The sequence below is a fragment of the Pongo pygmaeus genome, chromosome 1 (genome assembly GCF_028885625.2).
Source record: "Pongo pygmaeus isolate AG05252 chromosome 1, NHGRI_mPonPyg2-v2.0_pri, whole genome shotgun sequence".
In the NCBI taxonomy this organism is placed as follows: Eukaryota; Metazoa; Chordata; class Mammalia; order Primates; family Hominidae; genus Pongo; species Pongo pygmaeus.
This window is the reverse complement of record NC_072373.2, coordinates 16,314,281-16,327,443: the sequence shown is the minus strand read 5'-3', so window position 1 is coordinate 16,327,443 and position 13,163 is coordinate 16,314,281. Positions and strand designations below refer to the sequence as shown.

Here is a 13,163-nt window from a genome sequence, read left to right as displayed (position 1 = left end):
TTTGGTTTTGAGTTAACATTTTTTCCCTTCCATGCTGAAATATAGGTGAGTCTAATTTTCTAGAAATGTATAGAACTTAAATTATACCTCTACTTGATGAAAAAACAAACTCGCTTATGGGGGAGCCTCCTGACGGTCCCAGTTGTTCTGGCCGCTTTTTTCTTCCATCTCCCTCACCAGACACTAGGATCTCTCTGGCATCAGAATTGCCTGAGCTAAGGTGCTTGTTCTAAGCTTATCTCTTCTCAGATTGAAAGGCGCCAGGTTGGGATACAGAGGCAAATATTTTTTGTTTTAAAGCTGACCCACTTCTGCTTGTGGGGAGAAGCAGCTATGGATGTGTTTAGAGGCACAGCTTCCAGGTGCTGAATCGCAGCACCATCCAGTTGAACTTCCCAGTAGTGAGGGAAATGTACTCTCTGCATTGCTCAGAACACTAGCAACTAGCCACATCTGGCTATTTATGTTTAATAAATTTAATCATATTTAAATTGAATTATTTATTTAATCACATAAATAATCAAATTTAAATTGAATTAAACATTCAGATTCTCAGTCACACTGGCCACATCTGAGGTCCTCTGTGGCCTCATGTGGCTGCTGCATTCACCAGTGCATCTGTAGGGTCTGCTACTCAATGTGAGGCTTGCAGGATGGCAGCACGGGCATCACCTGGGAGTGGGCCTTGCCCTGGTCCAAGGAGTCAAACTCTGGGGGATGGCCCCGTGATCTGTTTTGGCAAGTTCTCATGTGGTTTTTAGGTCCCCTGCACTTTGAGAAGCACTGCTGTAGACCACATGTGAGAGATGAGGGGCTAGGGCTTGTTGACCAGTGGCAGCGTCTGAGCCAGTCGTAAGGGACTCATGGCATTGCTGGCACTTTGTCTAAATTCTTGCCTTTCTTTCCCTGTTGTCCCTCTGTTTTCCTCTCAGTCAGATATTGCCTCTCCCCCACCCCTGCCCTTAGTTTCTTTGAATCAGTGGTAGCCGTGCTCTTGGCTGAGCTCTGCTCACACACCTCACTCCCCACCCCCAGTTTAAAAGCTCCCTGGCCCTGCAAGTGCCCAGTGAACAAGTCAGGCAGGCAGGGCCACTCCTATCAGGGGGAGTGGAGAGTGAGTACCTGTGAGCACCTTCCTCATGATCATTTTAATCAATGAGTAAAATGTCACCTTGGCCCACTGGCAGTATCCACATGTTGCCACCAAAGAATCCTGGAGTATCCACATGTTGCCACCAAAGAATCCTGGAGTGTAGTGGTAAACAGCCATTAGGGTTAGACAGCCAGACTTGGAAAAATGTGTGCACTTCTTTATTGATTTATTTATTCATTCATTTGGTCAATAGTGATTGAGCACCTACTGTATGCTAGGTGTCATTCTAAGTCTTGGGATACTGTGGTGAACGAGACTGACCAAGGCCCTGCTCTCATGGAGCTTACATTCTAGTGGAGGAGCTGAATACCAAAAATGTGAACAGACAAGTTACGCAATTTCAGATACCGATAAAGGCAAAAATAAAGAAACCAGGCAATGTGGTAGTTGGGGGCAGCAGTAGCAAGGGCGATCAGGGAAGGTCTCTTCAAGGAGGTGACATTTGAGAGCCCTGAAAAGTCTGTGGGGTTCTTCAGAGTTTCATGTCGTCTTCTCTTATTTTACATTTTTGGTTGTGATTATAGAGTTTCCATGGAAATCGAGGCAATGAATAGTGAAAGATCATGAAAGAAAATTAGTTTTGAGGTCAGGTAGCTTCTAGGCTGGAAGACCGGGAAATTGCTAGTGTTAGACTCCAGGGATTGGCTAGCTCTGCAAACTAATCTAATCCAACAGTCCTAAGGAAGGACTGAAGGGAGCTGACCGTGATGGCCAGAAGCAAACTTTGTGTCTTAGGATCATACCACATTTCTTCCTCTCTCTGAGACTCAAAATTACTCTCCAGGCAAGATAATCATTGCTTCTAATGATCTGTAAATAAAACAATTAGCTTTGAGTTAATTAAGTAAAGAGATAGGGGCTGACATACCCTGTTTTTTTGTTGTTGTTGCTTTGGGGTTTGTGTGGTCCTTCTGTTTCAGTTTTTTTTTATTTTTTATTTAACTTATTTTTTTGAGGGGGAGGGACAGAGTCTTGCTGTGTTACCCAGAGTGATCTGTGCTGGGATTACAGGTGTGAGCCACTGTGCCTGGCCTTTTCCAGTTTTATAAATCAAGAACCTCATTTTCTTTTTTTCTGAGACAAGGTTAGTCTCTGTCACCCATGCTGGAGTGCAGTGGCATGCTCTTGGCTCACTGCATCCTCTGCCTCCTAGGCTGAAGCCATCCTCCACCTCAGCCTCCCAAAAAGCTGGGACTACAGGCATGTGCCACCACACGTGACTCATCTGTGCATTTTTTGTAGAGATGGGGTTTCACCATGTTGCCCGGGGTTGATCTCGAATTGATGAGCTGAAACAATCTGCCTGCCTCAGCCTCTCAAAGTGTTGGAATTACAGGCATGAGCCACTGTGCCTGGCCAAGAACCTCATTTTCTTTATCTGCAAACTTAGGTGTTGGATTAGATATATTTTTGGGTTCTTTCTGTTGCTCACATGCAATAAAGTATCCGAATCCATTTTTGAGAGTGCCCTTCACATTCAATACTTAGTCCATGGTTTAGGCACATGTAAGGCATGATCTCTGCCCTCAAGAAAAACAGACCATGGGGCAATCAAAATCTAGGGGCAGGGAAGGGAGAGATCTGTGTGAGCAGTGGTAGTGGGGAGAGGTGTCCAAAGGAAGGGGTTCTTGAGTTGGCTCTTGAAGGAGGGAATGGGAAAAAGAAGGGAGAACATTCCAGGGAAGAAAATGAGCTATGAAAAGAGGTCAGAGTCAGCCTCCGCTTGCTACCAGCTGAACATGCGTAGTGTGAAGATGAGACTGAGCTCATGATATGGGGGAAATATACCACACAAATTAGTAATATTATCTAGACTTATTCTTCATAATGTTGGGTGAACAGAGTACTTTCCAATGAACATGCATAGTGTGAAGTTGAGACTGAGCTCATGATATGGGGGAAATATACCACACAAATTAGTAGTATTATCTTGACTTATTCTTCATGATGTTGGTCGAACACAGTACTTTCCGAAAACACCTGAGAAGTCTTCCAGTTTTAGACAAGATAGAGTAGACACACTTGTGTTTATTTTTCCTGCTAATTGCAGCCAAAAACCTTGGATGTTATTTATAATGCAAGCATAAGAAGACCTGAAAAGTGAAGAGAAAAAGGCAGACTGGGTAGGAACCTAAGGACCTAAGGAACAACACAACAGACACAACTGAAAATCATTTGTCATGCCAAGAATCAGGAATACCTAAACCTGAGTGAGAAAAGGCCATCAGCAAATCTCAACAGCAAAGTGACTCAAATAGTGGAATTATAGGGCAAGGATTTGAAAACAGCCAACATAAAAATGCTTCATAAAATTACAGATACACATGAAACAAATGAAAAATAGTCTCAGCAAAGAACTAGAAAGTTTCAAGCAAAAACCTAGAAGATAGAAGAATCAAATGAAAATTTTAGAACTATAAAATACAGTAGCCAAATAAAAAAGTCACTGAATGGGCTTATCAGCAGAATAGAGGTGACAGGAGAAAGAATCAATAAACTTGAAGGTAGAACAATAGAAATTACCTGACAAAGAGCAGACTTAAGAAAAACTAATGAACAAAATGAACAGAGTTTCTGGGACCTGTGCGACTATTACAAAAGACTTGACATTCATGTCATTGTACCAGGAGAGGAGTGTGGGGCTGAAAAAGTGTTTGAAGAAGTAATGGCTGCATTTTTATCATATTTGGCAAAATACATACACCTACATTTTCAGTGAACCCCAAGAGGATAAACTCAAATTCATGCCAAGACATACCATAGTCAAACTTCTGAAAATTAAAGTCTTGAAAGCAGTGAAAAGAAAGCAGCACCTTACCTACAGGGTAAAAACAATATGAGTGACAGCAGATTTCTCAGGAGAAACCATGTAGGCCAGAAGGAGGTGGTACAACATTTTCCAAGTGTTGAAACAACTGTTGACTCATAATTCTATAAGACATTCACAGATGAAGGAAAACTAAGAGAATTTGTCATAATAGAACTGCTCTAAAAGAATGGCCAAAGGAAGTTCTCTTATCAGAAAGGAAATGGTTAAAGGACACCTGGAACATCAGGAAGGAAGAAAGAACAATGGGAAGAGTAAAACTCTGAGTGAGTGTAGTGGGCTTTTCTTCCTCTGTTGAGTTTTCAAGAATTATGTTTGACAGTTGAGGCAAAACAATAACATTCTCTGAGGTATTAAAAAAAATAGCTGAAAAAAGAAAACAAAGAACAGTACCTGAGTAGGAAAATAAAATCTCACTGATACAATCTTTAGCACCTCCTATTACCTAGTAAGGTATCAGTAGAAGAAATTGGCAGTAGAGTATTTTTATTCATCTATTTGGTAAATATTGAGCACCCACTGTATGTCAGGTACTGTTCTATCCACTGGAGTTTTAGCAGTGAACAATAGAGAGGGAGAACCAGACATCGTTTTATCAGTAACCCAGTCCTGCCGTAACTCACTCCCTCCCACTATAATGGCATTAATCCATTCATGAGGGCTGCTCCCATGACCTAATCACCTCTTAAAGGTCCCACCTCTATTTGCATGGGGGTTAAGTTTCCAACACATGAACTTTGGGGGACACAGTCAAATCATAGCAGGTGACTTATGGGTTCTTCAATAATTTGTTTTTCAGAACTCTAAGAGGTTATTACCATTGTATCCCATTGAGTTTTATCCCATTGTATCCCAGTGAGTGTGTCATTGATTGATTTTGCTGCCTTCTAGTTAATGTCATAACATTGAAAATGTTATCAACAACTTTAGATCTTTTTTAAGCTGGCAGCTTCATAGTATGACTAAGCCTCTTGTTTAGACCTTGGGGTGCACATGTTCTTGGCAGCAGTGAGTGGATATTATCTGATCTTCCAGGCTGCTTGCATGCTACCTCACTGCCTTCTAACTTGTTTAATATGATCAGTGTCTGTATGCCCTGCTCAGTCTCCCCTTCCCGCTTCTTGATTGTTTAAATAAGAAGTTGAGGTGGTGATATCACAAGTTTGTCTTCTCATCTGGTTGGCCTAGGTACTGTGAGAGACAGTACTTGACTCATCTGCTGGGCACAGATGCATTACCAGATACTGGGTCCTGCTTATGTTCTGACTTAAACAACCCCAAACCTGAAAACATGGATGGAACAGGCAGGGGAAGAAATGCCTCTTAGTATACAACTATGTGCAAGAAAGCAAAACAAAACCACGTGCATTTCCTTGAAACTGTGGGACGGGCCCCCAACATTCCTAATAAGCAAGGGATTGGATCTGGAGGTCCCAGGATGAATGAGATGTGGCCTCTGACCCCATGGTGCTCACAGTCTTATCTTCACTGTGCCCAGGATAAATTCTTACCAAGGGCCCTCCTACGGCCACTGGGCAGGTGCAAGGGTTCAGGTTCACTCAGCTTCCTTTCTTTCTCTTAAGGCTCCAGTGCAGAAAAAAAGAATGGTTGGGATTACTTTTTTCTTTCTGCAGTCTTATTTATTTCCTTTTCCTGTTCCCAGCTCCCAGCTCCCTTTTCTAATTAGCTTCTCAGGAAAGACTTTCTGCAACCAAAATTCTGGCTGTTGAATAAAAAGTAGACTAGAATTTCACATAAGGCAAAGACTCCTGAGGTTGGCAGATGCTGTGATCCTTGTTCTTGCATTTGGGAGTGTGCCTTCCTCATGCAGGGAATATCATAAGTGAATACTGCAGAGAGTCTCACATCAACATCTTACTGCATAATTTTCAGAAATAATCTTAGGGAAATCAAAGGGAGTATCAAAATATTAATATTGGAGTGTTTGCATTCTGCTCATTAATTTTCAAATTAATTTTTAATTTGTAATTGATATAATAATTGTACATATTTATGGGGTACAGTGTGATGTTTCAGTGCATATATACATTGTATAATGATCAAATCGGGGTGATTTCCGTATCTGTAACTTTAAATTATCATTTTTTGTGGTGATGACATTCAAAATCTTCTCTTCTAGCTGTCTTGAAATATACACTACCTTGTTATTTACTCTGTAGTCACCGTACTGTGTAATAGAAGACCGGAGCAAATTCTCCAGCTGTGTATCACAGTCCACTCTCACAGAGCCTGGCTGGAGGCAGAAGCTACTGCAATCACTGCTGAACTCAGAGTGGACGAAAAGGGCCCCCGTGGTGCCCACCTTTTGTTGCCTCCTTTCTACCTCAGGTGGATTCCTTGATTGCAAACAACAAGAATGGACTCTGGCTAATTTAAGTGAAAACAGCATCAAAAAGCCTTATAGGCTTTGGAGCTGTCCCATGAAGCCAAAGGAAAAGCTGACTGTCCTCATTTCAAGTGGAGCCAGAGCTGCCCAGGATTGACGCAGCCAGGGCCAGTAGAAATGGGATCAGCTTCTGGCACTTGCTGCGTGAGCTCACTCCTCTTGGGGTGCAGATCTCAGTCACTCCTCTTGGGGTACAGATCTCAGAGAAGTCGCCAGGGCCTGGCTTGCCCACTTGTTGGCTGGGGGCAAGTTTCCTAGACCGTACAGTCTCCTAAAGACAATCAGAGCACTCTTCCAAGAAGAGTGAGCAGGTGCCAGGAACCAGAATTGACGAGGTCCGCTCTGCATCTCCTCCTCGGACATGTATTGGCACCTACTGTATGCCAGGCCCCCTCTTCAGATACAACCACCCTGAACCTCAGAAGGCTTCCACATGCACTCCCCGCTCTTACTGGGAACCTTGGCTCAGCCCCTTCTCCATGGTTCACCTGTCGAAATTACATCCAGGCTTAAGCACCCCTGGAAGACTTTCCTGCCCCTGACCCCCACACATGCCCCTGTTCCTGCCTGCCCCCCCAGACTCCTTCATTGTCCTTGTTCATGCCTGTCCTGTCCTAGTCTGCGAGCTCCATGAGGTCAGGGTCCTTACCTGTGGTGCTTCTCTGTTCGCATCTCTGTGCCTGGCTCCTGTTTGCCCTTCCACCCCATCAGCGTGTGTTGAGTGGATGGATATTATATGGGCCAAGTAGGAAGGCACCATGATGGGAGCAGAGATGGCCCTTCCTTTACCCTGGGGCACTCGGGATGGTGTGGTAGTGAAAGAAAAATAAACAGATCATCGGGTAAAGCTCTGGTGAACTCTGTTGCTTTTGTTTGATTTTGTAATGGTGTAAGTGTTGGAGAACACACTGCAGTCAGGAGGCCTGAGTAACAGTCTGTACGGAGGCACCCTCATGTCTCTGGCTCTCCCACTTCTCCATCTTTCAAATGAACACTTGATGTTTGTGGAGAGGCAAGTAGATGACTGAGCATCCCAGAATTCTGGGCGCTTCACTGCTGCTCTGCTGGCTGCCCTCCTGGGTCCCGCTGGCTCCCAGGCTCTCCTCCTCGCTTCACTCCAACAGTTGAGTTCCTTCCATTCAGGACAGGTCGTGCTCAGGGGTCCTGCCTGGACTTGCACGCCCATCATCCGTCCCGGTGTGCCTCGTCGGGCTCACTTCACAGCTCTCCCCCTGGTTGGCTGAAATCTGTCTGGGCTCCAAACCCATTTTGACTTTTTGAGCTGTCACTTGGCAGAAACTGATGCTGAGACTTGGTGATACCTGTCCTGTTTCTGAGTGCTCCTGAAGAGCTGGGCCTCCTGCCTGGGTAACAAAACATACCTCACCCTCTCCCAGCCTTCCAGGCTTTTCTTTTAGAGAGTTACCTAGCACAAGATTGAAGAAGAGGAAAGGAGCTCTGAAGCCTGTTCTCTCACTTCTTCCCACAGGTCACCAAGGAAAACAGAAACCACCTTCTGCCAGATATCGTGACGTGTGTGCACAGCAGCAGGAAGTGAAGACTCGTGCGTTCCTGCCTCCCGTGAAGGAGTCCCCAGTTCAAGAGGAGCCTGATGGAGCCCTACCTGTCGAGGCTGTATGCCTATGGGGTTATGGAACCTTGTGGGCTTTTCTAGAGAAAACTCAACAGCTGTTTTCCATAAAATGTTTAAAAGATCAAATTAGCCTTAATGCTGGATTGTCTGTACAAGATTAACAATCCACTGTGGCTTATTTATGCTTAAAGATTTCTTGTTTATTTCCTCTTGCAGTCATGCACATGATTTGGGTAAATTGTGAGACGAGAAATGGTTTTCAGAGTATTAGATGGAATTCACCCCCGTTGAAGTTTATAAATGTGTTCAGGGGAAGGGGGAGGAAAGAGTTCACTGCCTAATCAGTTTTGCATGTCATGAAAATTAAATTCCTCTCCAGGTGCAGCTTCAGTCTCATGCAACTTAAAGTGATAACAGTTATTTGATTTAAAAAAAAATATTATTCCAAAAGAAAACCATTTTAGGTCATCTCCCCCAACTCTGTTTGTTTGCTTACTGCTTAATAAATATAAAAATAAATCTGATGGTTACAGACAGGAGGCATTGTGTGGGAGGAATAGACAACCTTTAGAAGTGTTGATAGCATCTGATATTCAGCCGACCAGATGACAAGAGCTCAGGCCCACGGGTTTGCATAAGAGCACTGCTAAAGCCTTAGTTTACTCGGGAGCAATTTTGAATCTTTCTATGCCTAGTTTCCCTTCCAGAAAAGCAGGGAGTGACTGTCATCTCAGGAGAGTGATGTCACACCACAGAAGGAAACTGTCAACCACTCTACACAACTGTGGAGAGTGCCTAGTGCCAGGGGCTGGGCTTATCAGGAATAATGGTGTAGCAATGCGGAGTTCAGCCCATAACATGGGTACTATAAAAATAAAGTAGGAAAGTAGAAAAGACCACCGAAACCCCAGAATTGATAGAGGATAAAAACTTCCCTCCAAGTGGTAGATGGTACTGGAGTGATAAACAGTTCAGTGTTTTTAGGTCATTTTTGGTGAAGATCTATGAATTTCCAGGATTTTTTTAAAACATATTAGCATTGGCTACAAACCCACTAGCATAAGCAGCAGTGTGCCTTCTCTCTAACTGTGGACAAGTCGGGCATGTGGCGGGTGAGGAGCCCGGGGCTGGGCACTGGGGCACAGTGAATGGGGCGGGAGGGGCTCACATCAAAACCAAAATGGTGCGCAGCACAGGACTGGTTACTCCATCGGTGTCTCTTTCCTCAGCGCTTTTCTTCCAAGGTAACTTTGTGAAGCTTGACCTGGACTTGCCTAGCCTTGGAGGGACCACAACAGGGAGGCCTAATAGATTATGAACTAATCCCTCAAAAAGGGCTACTTGCCCAGGAGGAGGAAGTGGGCATCTCCTTCCATGGTCCCTGCCTGGCGGGGCTGTTCAGGGAGACTGAGTTCCGAGCTTAGGACGTCTGGCAGGCTGGCTGTGACTTCCAGCCACCATCACCAGGACACTGGTGTGGGCTGCATGCCTCAGTGAGCCAGGAGAGGCACGGCTTCTGAGATGGGTAGAGGCTTCCCACAAAGGCCTGGGAACCTGATCCTGGCCATAAGTCTGAAAGTACCACAGCCCTCAGGAGAACCAAGAGATAGGGAGGCAGGCTGGGGAAATGTCATCAATGCGCACCCAGGCCTGGTGGAGCTGGTCAGCCCCAGCTGGAGTGAGACCCCATCAAGATGGAGCCTTTCCTGGCACCTCTGGGAGGCCGTTCTGCGTTTCCACCGTTCATGCATCTGAAATACCAAGGGCCGTGTTCCTTCTGGTGCTTGTCCTTTTGAGCTTGCTATTTCAGCCGTGTCTGTTTTGTAGACTTTGATTTTGTCTTAAATGAGAAAGAAAGCTGGTGAAGGTTATTTCAAAGTTAAATAGCTAGTCTGAGGGGCTTATCACTGAAGCCAGTTGTGCTTATGTGGGGTGGGAGTGTCACTGCCTACTTGAAAGTATCCACTTGTGTGGAACAGATTCAGGGTGGCCCCTAGCACTTGGGGCTGCGGGAGCTTCTGCACACTTTCCCTTTAACGGTAAAGAGACAAGCTTGGAGTGTTTAAGTGGTTCGTTCAAGAGCACAGTGATAGTGGTGACAAAGGGGATTTGAACCCATGTCTATGTGGCTCCAAAGTTCACTCTTTCATCACTCCCTGCTGCGTCCTTCTTGAGGCTTTAGCATATTTAGTGCATTTTGTGCCCCCAGACCTCAGAGTTGACATTTAGCAGTGATAAACTGCTGTGAATCCAAAGAACGTTTAGTGTCTCTTGTGGTGAGGTCCTGAAATGATTATTGTATTAGTCAAACAGAATGATCATGGAGCATGTATGGAGATGTCAGATGCAATCCCTGTATTGTAAGGCAATGACATTTAATGAAGGATAAGATGAATTCACAGATAACTAGAACTCAGGGCCAAACGCGCACAGCCTGTAGCAACAGTGTCATGCTGAGATTTAAAGGAAGAAGAGGTGCCGTGGCAGAAGTCCACGTGTGACCGTCCCCTCCCTGCACGCAGCCAGGATGAGAGGAGCAGAGCTGAGCGCCACCTCCCTGTCGGTGCCACAGCTGAGGTGAGGAGCTCTTGCCGGATGGTGGGGTGGGGGCGGCAGGGCAGATTGAAGTCAGGGATTCTCTTATACCTGAGTTTGGAATGCCTCCTATTCAAACAAAGCAAAATATCTAACAGATGGTTGGATATGAGTCTCAAGGAGGAATTCACTTTGAAAAGCACAGAATTAACGTATATTGCTTGTATGAAGAATCTCGGCTAGAATAACAAGGTCGGATGGGAGGAATGAGGACTGATTTGAAGAATGATGTACTAAATCATTCTTTCCTTTTCCTCCTTAGCAGATCATGCCGCCAGCTGCTTAACACGTAATAGTTTAAAAATGGTTTCTTCTTACCTCTGAGTGAGGGTAAGCCCATGCAGGGAGATGGGTGAGTCTTTGAAATGGATAGAGTGTCATCTCTGATGATCAGCCTTGACAGGGAGGGATCCTAGTAAAGCTGCAAGTTCAGGCACTCAGTTCCCAGCCCTCCAGTTATCAAGGGGGTGGGAACGCTGGGGGGCTGGAAAATGTGGAACAGACCTGCTCCTTTTCTTTTCCCGCCAATTACCGTATTCATAGAAGGTTGTGTCTGTGTATCACACCTGTGTGTGTGCTGATGGCGGATGCTTGTGTAGCATAGTGACTTGGGACAAAACAGCATGGTAGATGAGGCTGGAGGTGGGTGGGCTAAGTAAACAGGCATTGCATTGCACATTTTGTGGGCAAAGAAGTTGAAACATCGCATGATTTTAACAAACTACTTGCCACATGATTTCAACACACTGCAAAATTTAGAATCAATAATGCCAAATTGGCCACATGATTTATATAAAACCAAGTGCTATGGTTTTTATATTATCTTTAGAGGAGAAACCATTTTGATCTGTGTCAAATAACTTTTTTTTTTTTTTTTTTTTTTTTTTTGAGACAGTCTCACTCTGTCGCTTGAGCTGGAGTGCAGTGGTGCTATCTTGGCTCACTGTAACCTCCGCCTCCTGGGTTCAAGTGATTCTCCTGCCTCAACCTCCTGAGTAGCTGGGATTACAGGCACCCACCACTACGCCCAGCTTATTTTTTGTATTTTTAGTAGAGACGGGGTTTCACCATGTTGGCCAATCTGGTCTCGAACTCCTGACCTCATGATTTGCCTGCCTCAGCCTCCAAAAGTGCTGGGATTACAGGCATGAGCCACCACGCCCAGCCCCCAAATAACTCTTGAACTGGAAAATAACTCTTTAGCTATATACTGGCAGAATATTTGAACAACTCTAGCAAGAAATGTCAGTTTAGGGATGCCTCCTCTAATGGGGGCTTAGAATATAACATTTTGCAGGAAGTCCTTTCTGATACATAGCTGACTAGATGAAGGACCAGATTAACAAGTTCATGAGTTGTAAATATAAAAGTTGTGTACCACGATAAAAAAGAAAAAGAAGTATGGCAGCACTGTTGATGGCTGGTCAAACAGCCTCCAAGAATCCTGGGGTGACTCCAATACTGCCACCTTTTCTCTGTGGGTGCAGTTGCCTGCGAATGTGAGTGTGTGCACATCTGTGCCTCAGTATGCACACTCGAGATGCCCACTCTCATAGACGGTGCAGAGCGTCACTGCATTCCTATCTGATTAATGTGGCCTTAGTGTTGTAGATACACTGTGTCACTTCCATCCTCCCTCCTCCCCACAAAAGATGCCACGAGAACCTGTGAACTGTGATAAGCAATGAACAGAATAACCGTTGAAGAAGCACCTCATGAACCTCCCCAGAGAAACGGGATGGAGGAGCACCCAGGGTGCTCTTGCCCTCTCATCTGTGCTGCCATTTCCTTCCAGCCTGGGTTTCTAGCTCTTTGGGGAGATTCCCCGTTTTGTGGAATGCTTTCTGTGTTTCCTACTTCTGGATGCCTAAGGAGTGGCCAGTCATACTCCTGGCTGACCGCTGCCAGGCACCGTGGTTTTCCTCACTGAACTCAAGGAGTCACCCTCCGTGGGGAGGCCGCACTCACAGCTCCAGGCCTGCCGTTTAGCCCTTGGGGCTTGGCTGTAAAGTTGCCCAAGAGGATTACAGGAGCTGCCAGCCAAGTTTAATTTGGCCACCTTAGAGGACTGCAGCAAGGCCCTATCAGCTTCCCATTAGACAAACAACTGCATTTCAATTAAATGAAGTTTGCACCTCTAGGGAGTGCTGACCTGAAAATAAGAGCCTTCTGTCTGTGATTATAGAGCACACTTGCTTTTATTAATTGCTGATTCTTAGTTTACAAAAAAAAATTAGAAAAGCATTACCATTTACTTTCCAAGGGGCAAGAGATTCTCTACAATACCCTTCCCCCAACCCTGTCCTCAAATTTCCAAATCCTAAATACTTTGAAGAAATTTGTGTGACTGTTTAAAATTGAGTATTTCCTTCTAACTATTGTCTTTTGAAAAGGGATGGTTCACCAGGCCAGTGATACTCTCTGGACCGCATTTTGGGACCTCTACCCCAGCAAGGATACAGGTTCCTGGGGGTCTTGAAGATGGGAAAAGTTGTCTCAGAATGTACCCAAATGTCGTTCTCACCATAAAAGATATACTTGTAGAAATGAGAAGCTTCAATATAACGCAAAACACTGGACACAGCAA

General features: G+C 44.9%; 1 protein-coding gene across 2 annotated transcripts in view; it reads left to right on the top strand.

Annotated features, from left to right (window-relative positions):
• The window catches only part of NTPCR (nucleoside-triphosphatase, cancer-related), a 28,176-nt gene extending 19,676 nt beyond the window's left edge, over window positions 1-8,500 (top strand). For both annotated transcript variants that reach the window (XM_054479382.2, XM_054479391.2), the window contains one exon: window positions 7,877-8,500. In XM_054479382.2, the coding sequence (XP_054335357.1) occupies window positions 7,877-7,945 (69 nt within the window). In that variant the 3' untranslated portion in view covers window positions 7,946-8,500. The remainder of the gene's footprint in view (window positions 1-7,876) is intronic.
• Window positions 8,501-13,163: the final 4,663 nt, after the last annotated feature.